At 37.1% G+C, this 11,597-nt stretch overlaps 1 protein-coding gene across 2 annotated transcripts; it reads left to right on the forward strand.

The window, feature by feature from the left end:
- Positions 1 to 1,409: 1,409 nt before the first annotated feature.
- Positions 1,410 to 10,310, forward strand: LOC144572260 (mediator of RNA polymerase II transcription subunit 33A-like). Of its 2 annotated transcripts, XM_078321750.1 has the most exons (12): positions 1,418 to 1,761; positions 1,844 to 1,957; positions 2,659 to 2,940; positions 3,334 to 3,650; positions 4,079 to 4,170; positions 5,089 to 5,344; positions 5,543 to 5,753; positions 5,845 to 5,959; positions 6,299 to 6,466; positions 6,854 to 7,490; positions 8,292 to 8,498; positions 8,731 to 10,310. In XM_078321750.1, the coding sequence occupies exons 1-12, from the start codon at positions 1,472 to 1,474 to the stop codon at positions 9,840 to 9,842; spliced, it is 3,801 nt and encodes a 1,266-aa protein (XP_078177876.1). In that variant the 5' UTR covers positions 1,418 to 1,471; the 3' UTR covers positions 9,843 to 10,310. The 2 variants fall into 2 exon arrangements, with proteins under 2 accessions (XP_078177877.1, XP_078177876.1); XM_078321751.1 differs by lacking the exon at positions 1,844 to 1,957 and having other exon boundaries at positions 1,410 to 1,761.
- Positions 10,311 to 11,597: the final 1,287 nt, after the last annotated feature.

Here is an 11,597-nt window from a genome sequence, read left to right on the forward strand (position 1 = left end):
GGGGGCCTCTATTATTTTTGCTTTGAGATTCGTGTAGAACTTATTTAAACGGTTAAAATTTTCCGTAAAGTCACGCAAAGTTTGAGATATCTCAGAGGAGGCGAATTCCTGCTTGCCTGCCGGCCGACTTTATTAATGGGTCCCATTTGTCAGTAAACCTGCTATTGACGAACACTTCAACGCCGTACCCAGTTGGTTTTCATCTAATCCGCTCCTCTAGAATTGTAATTTTATCCGTGCAAGAATTGTACCCGAGGTATTTTAATATTTAAATCGTCGAAATTTCAAATAAAGAACCTTGAGTATTTAGATCTTATGACTTATGAGCTTTAAATAAACTAATTTTATGTAGCTCAAAATTTTTAAATGACACAAGTTACAATACAATATTATATTATTTTTATAATTTTGACATCTGAATAAATAGAGATGGGCTATGGTGCATTGCAATGCATAGGCCATGGTGTGCATTGGACCATAAATCACCGATTCAAAGTCCAAATGACCGATCCAAACCGTTCATCTTGTTCTCCATATTAATATGTACTTGGAGACCAAATTTTACATTTTTTGGAATTTTTTTACTATTTATTAAGCCACTTTGAAAATCGCTGATCCAACGGTGACTGTTTGGAACAGTAAAATCAGAAGCCACCGTTGGATCAGCGATTTTCAAAGTGGCTTAATAAATAGTAAAAAAATTTCAAAAAATGTAAAATTTGGTCTCCAAGCACATATTAATATGGAGAACAAGATGAACGGTTTGGATCGGTCATTTGGACTTTGAATCGGTGATTTATGGTCCAATGCACACCATAGCCTATGCATTGCAATGCACCATAGCCCATCTCGAATAAATATTATAATAATAGTGATCATCTAGAAATGTCTACACTGTTTTGTTTTCTAAAAAAAAAAAAATTACGAGAGATTTCAAATTTGCTATGACAAGTTGAACTTTGAAGTTTCAATTGTAACAATCACTTGCCACCCAACTATTTAATTATTTGCAATAACTTATGATTAACTTAGTATTTATTGTTTAATTTTGAAAATGACCAAAATTTTCTCGGATATTTATAGTATTTAAGTTAAAAGTCTCGAGATCAACTTATAAAAAATAAAATATTTGAAAGTCCTCTGTGTTCTCTTTTAAAAGAATAGGATAGTTTTTATTAAATATATTATAATAAATCAAATATTCGATTTTAGAAGTTCGTGGAAAATAATTTAAAATACAAAAATGTTTGATTTGAGGTTCTTTTATTCTCATTAAAAATTAAGTTCCATTTGAAATAATTGAGTAAAATGTTGGCTCATTGCAGAGAAATTAAACCTTTTCTTCCTCATCTCGTCCAATTCGCCAAGTTGCTTTATTAGCTGCCGCCCTTTATAAACCCCTCAACTTTCTCACGGTTTCCCCTCTTCTCTCTCTCAACAGTTGAAGCTTACAACCTCTCTGTCCTCTCCAATGGAGATAGAAATGGAGACAACCGTCTCCAATACCAACATGGATCAACTAATAGCGTTCGAGTTGAAGGCCTCGGAGGTGCACAGCAAAGCACCTCTCCTGCGCTCACTGGAACTCTCCCGTCGTCTCCAAGAAAGAGGCATCTCTTTCCCAAATCCCAATCTCGCCGAAATTCTCGTCTCCAATCTCTGTTTCTCGCAGCATACTCCTTGCCTATGGAAGCTTCTAGACCAAGCCATGGCCTCACGCCTCGTCTCCCCTCTCCAGATCCTTGCTCTTCTCACCCAAAAGTAAATTTCTCTTCTCTTTTCAAAATTCTAACTTGTTGTTTTTCATTTAATTATTTTAATATATTTCCTCTGTTTTGAACAGAGTGGTACCGCAAAGGATGGGGCAACCCGGTGCGTACCGGCTATATCTCGAGTTGGTAAGACGCTATGCGGTTACCTTACCACCGTCAGGATCGACCGTACCATCTCTTGACATGCAAGTTTCTCTCTCTAAGGGCATTTGAAGTTTTTAACTAAACCATGTTGTTTTAAACTAAACCTGTTTAGTTTGTTATTTTATACAAGGGCATTTATGTCCTTATACATTAGAGAACATACAGCTTGCTTAATTTCAAGTCAAAAAAATTGAATACGCTGTGCACTTTTACTTACCTACCTAGTTCACCTTCCTTGATTTTTAGCGCTTATATTATAATGGATTTATTATTGAGTGGTCTTGGACTTTTGGTCAATTTTTTATTTAGCAAAAACGGGTAGCCTATTTAAGGAGGAATATACTGGTTTTTCTTATCCAATATTTAGTTTGAACCAGTCATGAGTTTGTTAGAGCTAGCTGAGGAACTTTAATCTCTTATAATTGTAATCTTTAATCAAAGTGGAAATTAATGAAAGCCTACGGGCATGCATCTTTGCAAAAAAAAAAAAAAAAAATCAATTCAATATTTGTTCTGAATGACCACTACCACCTTACTATCTAATTTTCTATAATCTTTATTAGTTATCTTGACCAAATTTTATATTCTTATTGGTCATATCATATGTAACATTGAACAATTTTGATTTAATCTGGCTAGTCTCTCACTCTCGGTGCCAGTATGTAACAGTTAGTACCTGTTGGTACTTGTGTAACTATTAAATCTTAATTTATTGTTTAGCAACTAATAATTACTCTTGCAGGATAGTGAAGTCGATTGACGAAGCATTACAACTTTCTCGTACCTATGGAGTTCCAAAGATGGATTTGGGTCATGCCATTGTTTTATTCGTTTTCACTCTAGTCAAAACCCTAGTAGATAGTGTGCTTGAAGACTCTGGTTTTTCATATGCAAGAACTGACATGCAGCAAAATTTAGATATAAGAGGAAATGCAAGTAACACTCTCTTGGCTTTAGAGATTGTAGAGAAGATAATTACTAATAAGAAGGCCCAAGTTTTGCTGCGCCTCATCAGTATAAATATGTATATATACATTATCCTATTTATTTCTGTTTCATTACTTTAGACTTTCAAAGACCTTCAAACCGAATGATTGCTTTGGTTAAAGAACTCTGCAATATAAATTTTTGGTTTTTTGTTCCCTAACAAGGTTATTTTTGTTTTGGCAACGAGCAAAAATTTACTTAATTTGCATTTCTTATTTATGTTGATATGGACCATATTGCCCTCAATATTTGCATTTAAGCTTTAGTAACCTACAAACAAGCGTGACAATTACTCTAAAAATGCTTATCTTTTGGGGCATATGTACTGCCGAGTGGGGGGGGGGGCATAGATTACGGATAAAATGTGGGGGCAAATATGGCAATTAAATTTTGCAGCCATGAAACTCATTTTTCCTTGGCAATTAAATAGGCCAGAAGAATTCAATAATTTAGTGGAGAGGCTACAGCTGGTTGAAGCACATATATCAAAGATCACTTCTCCGTCAACCATTAATGTTGCAAGTAATTCGCTTGCTACCATACAAAAGGCGTTGACTTATGCAATACACCGGTTGGAGAAGCACCCGCAACTTGGCGTGCTTTTCAACACTCGGCCCAAAAATTTGAGCTTTGCAAACAACTTCAGTTACGGTAACTCCACTTGCTGGATCCCCTTTGATGTGTTCATGGAGAATTGCATGGATGGCCGCCACCTCCATGTCGTCTCTGCCATTGAAGTCCTAACAGGTAAACTTTTGCTGATTTTTTCTTTACTGATATCTAGGATACTTATCCATTTGTGTCCAAAAGCCGGGGCGGACCCAGGAATTAGGCCATGTATAGGCAAGAAAATGGGTTGGGAAGAAAATGAATTTGTTCCGGGGGTAGGCAAACATCTTCACCAGAGATCGGCAAATAACCCAAACATACATGGGCCAAATTTTTTTTTTTTCAAAATCCAGGCCTACCCCTAGGCCTTGGGCCCGCCTCTGTCCAAAAGCTTACCTTTCGATATATATTGTTCATTTTAGAAATCTTCTCAACATGGCAACACATATATGACCCCCCTAATTTAGTGATAAATATAGTAAAAAAATGTAGTCAACACGCTGTAGGGACTAGATACTTTGTTAAATCCTATTTTATGGTTATTGACTTTTCTTATTCCTAGACAGAGCTCATCAAGGGACTACAAGTGCTTAATCAGGCGACGTGGCAAGAAACATTTCAAGCTCTCTGGCTGTCATGTCTTCGACATGTGCAACGAGTTGAGACTAGCTCTTTTTTCATTTTTTTTTTTGGTATTTCCAAATAAGCTGCAAATAAACCACAACTTTGCAATTGCACTATTCTAGATTTGGTACTTGCATGTGAGACCAACATAGATTCTGGATATTCTTTTGTTTTCTGCTGGTATCAGACCTGATCAATATAAGTACTGGATAGGACAAGTCCCAGCTATTTTTTAGATCTAAAGGAGAACAATTGAGCTAATTAATTAAAAGGACCCATTAATAATAATAGTGTCTTTGTTACTTGACTTTAAACTTCCGGTCCTGACTGGCACATACGATATGCCTAACCTGGTTATGGTTCATGTGTAAATTAGTTTTTACATGAGATCCAGATACAATATTACCCTTTTAAGGAAAATAAATTAGCTTTGGAGGGTTATGATTGAAACTTAAGCCATTATCTTTATGTAGGATTTGTTTTTCGAGTCTGGCTATCGTGATATTAGTGGTATTTCAGCCTAAATACCACCAACTCCAAAACCTATTAATCGGCTTTAAACGACAAATCTAAACTGTTCAAACTGATCTACTTCATGAGTAGTGCGTTTACATGCAAAATTTATAATTTTCCAAATTTATCTAGTATCAAGTCAAGCGGTCAAATGTGGTAATTTTTTTAAGTTAATTTTCATCATTTTTTTACCGCTTAACTTGATACTAAAATAAGTCAAAAAATTGTAAATTTTGTATGTAAACGCATCACTCATAAAGTAGATCGGTCGGAATGGTTTGAATTCGTCATTTGAAGCCTGCCCGATAAGTTTTGGCATATCACCTAGCCAGACTCTTGTTTTTTTAAATAAGGCTTGAACTGGCTCATTTTATAATTAATCAAGTTTGTTTTAAGATTAATCTAAATAATCTGTTATATTCTCATTGATTGAAAAAAGGGAAGAGATCAAGTTGAAGGACCTATACCGCTCCTCGATGCACGGTTAAGTATCTTGTTAGCTATTGTGCCTTTATCAATTGTTCCACTTGTGAACAATGATCTTATCAGAAGGCTCGGCTTGGTGACATCCCTGCAAGTACTGGGGCAGTTTTCAGCTCTTCTCACACCTCTCCCTGTGTTTGTCACTCTGGCGAATGAGGCTGCAACAAAAGCTGCTGTTTTCATTTCCAATGCTAACCCTAATATCAAAGCAAGTAATATGTTTTGTTATCTTTCATGTACTTAATGTGTAGTTAATTGTTTTTGCCTTACGCTAGCCTAAATAGTGTGTGCCAGTGGTCTAATAAAATACAATCTTTAACCATCTTTGTTTGTGCTTTTTTTTTCTACCTAGGAGTTTTTGCCCATCTAACATATTTATCTTTTTTTTTTTTCTTAATTTGTTATTGCAGTTGGCAACATACTGCATCTCATAGTTGAGGCGTGCATTGCAAGAAACCTGATTGACACATCAGTGTACTTTTGGCCGGGGTATGTGGTCCTGGCTGCACAACTTCCAAAAGAACCCCATCTAACAAGGGATACTCCTTGGGCAGCATTCATGGGTGGAGCCCCTCTCACTGCTTCTCTTGAGAAGGTTTTAACTATAACTGCTGCTCCAAGGTATCAGGAAAAAAAAAAAAATCAAACTTGTCATTTTTTATTTTTTGTTTCTATACACGTTAGAACTCATTGTTTAATATTGTTGATTCAGTGTTGCAGAACTGGAGAAATTGTACATTATTGCACTCAATGGATCTGAAGAGGAAAGACCAATGGCTTCAAGGATTTTATGCGGCGCGTCACTTACCCGTGGATGGAATTTTCAGGTACTATCTAACAAAAGAAAATTAGATTTTTGGGCATCTACATCAGTAAAATTAAGACAGTAAACGCGTTTCTGTTTCTCTTAGCTGAACTATGTAAAATTTTAATTTGGTACAATTTTCTTTTGCTTTTGTAAATAGCTGAGGAGAGGATGCTATAGGGCTTGTAAATGAATTATCTTTATCAATAAATTTGTTAGCGGCTAAACTGCTAACCCTCAAAAAAAGAAATAAAAAAGTTATCCCAATGCAGATGCTCTAGAACTTCCAGAGATACAGCATTGTTCTGATCCAACATTGCTGGGTTAAAATTTTAATACTTTTTGTTATTTTTTATTTCAGGAACATGCGGTTGATATTATGGTTAAGCTACTATCCCCTTCGTCATCACTTGATTCCTCAGAGATTGAAATTGAAAATCGTTATATTAGCCACATGAGGATGCTTAAAGCTTTATTATTAGGCATGGCTTCGGTTGATACAGTTCATATTCTTTCTTTATACGGTTTGGTGAGCAAATATTCTCTAGTCTAATATTCCTCCTAATTGCAATACAAATTCTATTTGGCTAAATATACAACAAAATATATATTCCACTTGGCCATTTCATCTTATACTTGTTCAAATTGAAGCTGTTTTATGTGGATAATATGTTCATGTAATCATGGGAATATTTACCAGATGTTGCTAGTATTAAGTATCAGTATACATTGTTCTTCTTAATTCAGGAAATAAACAACAGTAGAATGTCATAATCTTTACAATTACTGGTGGAGTGCCTTGATTTAACAACTGTATTTCCTTACTAAACAACTCAAATCACCTTCACTCTTTTTTTCTCTCCTTGAGTTCATGAAAATATTTTTTCTCTGATACCTGACTTCTCTTCCCTTGAAGATACCCGAAGTCGCAGCAGCCCTGATGCCGATATGTGAGGCCTTTGGTTCACTACCCCCTCCATCCAATCACAAGTCATGCCACCCGGAGGAGACCTCAGTCTACTCGGTCTTCTCTTATGCCTTCCTTCTCCTCTTGCGCCTTTGGAAATTTCACCAGCCACCCCAAGAGCATTGCCTACCGACCCGTGGGGCCCAGGCTAGGCACGAACTTACTCTTGACTATCTTCTTCTCTTGCGAAACGGCCGTGTTTCCCTCCAGGACCCTAATGCAAAACCCGTTTACATCGAATCCTTCCCAAAATTGCGTGCATGGTACTTTCAGAACCAGGCATGCATATCGTCAACTCCCTCAGGATTGTCTAACAAGAACCCGGTGCACCAGGTTGCAAACATGATTTTGAATATGGTGTGGACAGGGTCAGGCTCTAGTGGATCGGTTAATTCTTTCTCAAATTCTAGTAGTAGCGGGAGCATAAATGGGGTCCTACCCGTAAGTGGGAGTGGCACCACAGAGGAGTCCTGCCAGAGGCCAACTCTTCCAGCTTGGGAGATTTTGGAGGCAATTCCATTTGTTCTCGAGGCAGCTTTGACCGCTTGCGCTTCCGGTCAACTTTCTTCAAGGGATCTGACTACAGGTTAGTAGCACTCTGCACTATTTTACTTTTTGAGTGAGGCTATGGTAATATGCATATTATGGGTCGACCGGTGGTATGGATTCATATCTTTATTTTGAAAGTTCAAACAATTGATCTGAACCGTTAAACACGATCTCCATATTAAATGTACTTGGAGAGCAAATTTACATTTTTTAGAAATTTTTTTACCATCTTGTTAGAAAGGTAGAACTGAACATCACTGCCTTTGGATGGTCCAGAATTTTCAAATCAAGTGATTTTCTACTTATCTTAAAAAATAGTAAAAAAAAATATAAAAAAATATGAAATTCGGTTTGCAAGTACATTTTCATATGAAGATCATGTTGAACAGTTCCAATCGACTGTTTGGACTTTAAAAACAGAGACATGAGTCCATAGCGCTAGCATATGCATATTACTATACCCTCACTCTACTTTGAGTGAGGATATGGTGATAGATCAAAACTAGATACTAGATAGCAGTATCCACCATAAGTCCATAACTAATCCTATCAACACCTTCAGTGTTTTTTCAGGGATCAGTCCCTGAATTTGACTTAGATTAAGACTAGATTGTGTTAAAAGTAAGATCCAGTTAATAACCCTAGCATTCTTCATTAGTTATCAATTCGTAATTACCAGTATCTGACCTATCCAGTACAGCATCAAAATTCACTATGAAAATTGTCCAAAACATGAAAAAGTAATAATAAATTTGTTTCATCTCTCTAATAATGGTATGTTAATGAAGAATCCTAAGCTTTCTAAATTAACTACATGACAGTCTATTTTATTTTGTAGGACTCAGACGTATCGTTGACTTCTTGCCAGCTTCACTGGCAGTAATTGTTACATATTTCTCAGCAGAAATCACCCGTGGAATTTGGAAGCCGGTTCACCTAAATGGTATCGACTGGCCTAGCCCGGCAGCAAACCTTTTCTCAGTTGACCAAGAAATAAAAGATATCCTTGCTTCTGCCGGAGTTGATGTCCCCTGCAGTTACCCACGTAAACTTCCCATCATTCAGATTCTTTTTATTTAGGGGGAATTTCATGTATACCCCTCAAAACTTCGAAATTACTTATTTTCCCCTCTAAAATTCATAATATCATATGTACCCTTCTAAAATTTAAAAACTGAGAAAGATTACCCATTTTATTGTCTTTTCTATTAAAACTCATTTTAAATTTATAAAGCACCCATTTTACCTTTTATTAAGAATAATAAAAAAATATGTAGGTGGATCACTTCCAATGCTCCCCTTGCCAATCGCAGTGTTAGTGAGCCTGACGATCACATTTAAACTTGATAAAAACGATGACCATATGCACGGCATCATCGGGCATGCACTGGAGAACTGCGCAAGTAGCAGCTCCTGGCCGAGCATGCCAATTGTCGGCGCCTTGTGGACCCAAAAGGTGCGTAGGTGGCACAATTTTGTTGTCTTATCTTGCACCCGCTCCCCCTTCGCCCGAGACAAGAATGCAACGGCCCAGCTCATCAAGAGCTGCTTCACATGCTTCCTTGGCACCTCGTCACTTACTGACGGGTCCCACTTTGTTGAGAGGCGTGGGTCCAGTGGCCTTTTTGGTCACATCCAAGTTGACCGCGGGCCTCGCATTCCAGTGGCCCCTGGTTTTCTTTATGTTCACTCATGTCATAATTTTACCAACATTCATTATGTCAGTGAGGTGGTGTTCAGGCTGATTTTGGATTGGGCCCGCACTTTAGCTGATGAATGTGTAAAGAGTAATGGCATGTCAGGGCGGGCCAGAGTCAGGTCTGATTCTGGTGCGGCCTCTCTCGCTTCTGCCTTGTCGAGGGTGCGTCAGTCAGTGTCACTTGGCGCAAGCTTGCTGATTATAACTGGTGGGCCCAAGTTAGTGCAGGTATTGTATGAGGAGACCTTCCCAACTCTTCTCTTATTGGGTGAAGCAGATTCTAAAAGTCCCATGCATGGTATATTGAGTGGGTATGCCATTGCGTACCTTTTATTTTATTCTGGGGTGCTTGTGTGGGGTGTCTCAGAGGCCCCACCGGCATACACATGGGTGTACTCATCTAAGCGGGCCCGGGTTTTCGGTCGACACATGGATTTTGTGGCCAAGATTGTGGACCTAGACTTACAGCCCAACTGCCAGCCTGGAGCATGGAAGGCTTTTGTGAAGTGCTTTGTTGGTTTGGTTGTTAGATTCACACCAACATGGGTCCCGGTTTTAAGTCTGGAGACTCTGACAAAGCTGGCAAGGGGGCTTAAGCGGTGGAATGAGTCCGAGCTTGCACTTGCACTACTTGAACAGGCAGGTCCCACTGCCATGTCAGCTGTGGTCGAGGCTTTGTCATGGATTTAATTTTTACCAATTGTTGGAGACTTTTTGCTCAGCCCCTTCATGTAAATTTGTTGTTCACGGAGTTTTAACTTTACGGTTTTACCAATAGAAGATAGAAAACATAAATTGGACTGGTTTTAAATTCAAATGACAACACAACCGAAAGTGAAAGGTTAGTTCTAGACTAGATAGCTGATCTTAGATTACCAGAGTTAACAGAGACCTGTTTCAGGAATACTGAGATCAGTAACGTGCGATCTAAAAGATTAACACATGTAAAATTGTAACCTCTTGTTCTTTGGCATGTCATTTTTTGTATTTTCGTTTTTAAATTTGTCAGCAGTTTAAAATTTGAGTAGAATAGATGTATATATATGCTTTAGTTTAGCGAGTTTAGTACGAAAATAATTATTATTAGAGAACTATTTTGTATTCTGCTGATGCTTACAATAAGTTGCGTATAATATGTTCAAGCAATAATTGTTTCTATATGATGCAACTGATGGAGACTTGCTCTATCCTATCTTGTACTTTAAAAGTTTATTATAGAATGACTTAGTCATGTCTACTAGATATTATTTATCTTTTATTTTGGAACTTATTCTTCTGTCCCAATCATAGTTAGTTCGTAAACATTATAATTAAATTTTGTAATTGGTGCATTACCTTGATTCAACAGAATTATTATGTCCACATTCTTTCTTTACAGACAAGCCCTTTTGACTAGAAACCCCCAAAATTGTAATATACGCTACAAAATTACAATCTGAAGTAGCTTTCTTGAAAAAAAGGAAGGAATCTTTGTACACAATAATTGCAAGAGCTTGATATGACACCCCACCCCAAACGACTTGATTTATTACAGAGGAGATTCTTATTTATAGAAATTATTATTAAATAATATAGAAAAATAGAATGAATGACTGGATTTTTTTAAGCATAGAGAGATCCGAAAAATTTTCAGATCCAAACTTTGGAGCTGAATTTTTTGGATCCGTCTAGGCCATCTAATTTCCACCCCCACTCTCTTTTCAATCATTCAAAGCAGGTGTTATCACATCCATACAGATTCATACCAGGCGCAACTTAGCCTGGAGATGTCAAACTTAAGAGTCCATATCATCTCAGGTCTGATCGCTGCCTACCAAATCATGTCTATTTCACTTGTATCAAGATTCGTATTTTTACAGGATTCGAAGCAGATAAACTGTGAATTTGTAAGGCAGTGGTCAATGATCTCAGACTCAGTCACTCAGATAAGGTTGTTCTGGTATTTGGAAAATTGCGTCCAGTCATTTTGGCATTGGTTTTTCTTGGAGCTTGATTCAGTTCTCAAAGATACGGTGTACATCTGTTACACCCATTAATATTTTTTATGGATGTTATCCAAACTTATTATTATCATAATTTGTGCTATTTGAGAGTGGTTTGGGCAATGCATCAAACAATTGAATTCTTTTATCATTAGATGTGTAATTGTGTATGCTTGTTCAATTTCGCCCCGTGGATTGTATTCTGGTTAAACAATTCTAATGGCTTCCTGCTCCCCCTGTTTTTACAAATTGCTTAGAATTTGGAAGTGAGGCTATGGTAAAATGTATATTACGGATCAACTCGTGCAATGAATCCGTATTTTTATTTTTAAAGTTTAATTAGTCGATTGGAACTGTTAAACACAATCTCCATATAAAATTATATTTAGAGACTAAGTTTTATATTTTTTAGAATTATTTTACTATTTTTATAAATAGGTCGAAAATCATTGCTTTCGGATGG

The sequence above is a fragment of the Carex rostrata genome, chromosome 20 (genome assembly GCF_964058835.1).
Source record: "Carex rostrata chromosome 20, lpCarRost1.2, whole genome shotgun sequence".
NCBI lineage: Eukaryota > Viridiplantae > Streptophyta > Magnoliopsida > Poales > Cyperaceae > Carex > Carex rostrata.

What these genes read in the sequence shown, in the direction of transcription:
- LOC144572260 (XM_078321750.1), top strand. Translation starts at nt 1,472, where the DNA reads ATGGAGATAGAAATGGAGACAACCGTCTCCAATACCAACATGGATCAA. An exon ending in GTCTTCGACATGTGCAACGA is followed by an intron (nt 4,171 to 5,088) that starts GTTGAGACTAGC and finishes GATTGAAAAAAG; the next exon opens with GGAAGAGATCAAGTTGAAGG. An exon ending in TAACCCTAATATCAAAGCAA is followed by an intron (nt 5,345 to 5,542) that starts GTAATATGTTTT and finishes TTGTTATTGCAG; the next exon opens with TTGGCAACATACTGCATCTC.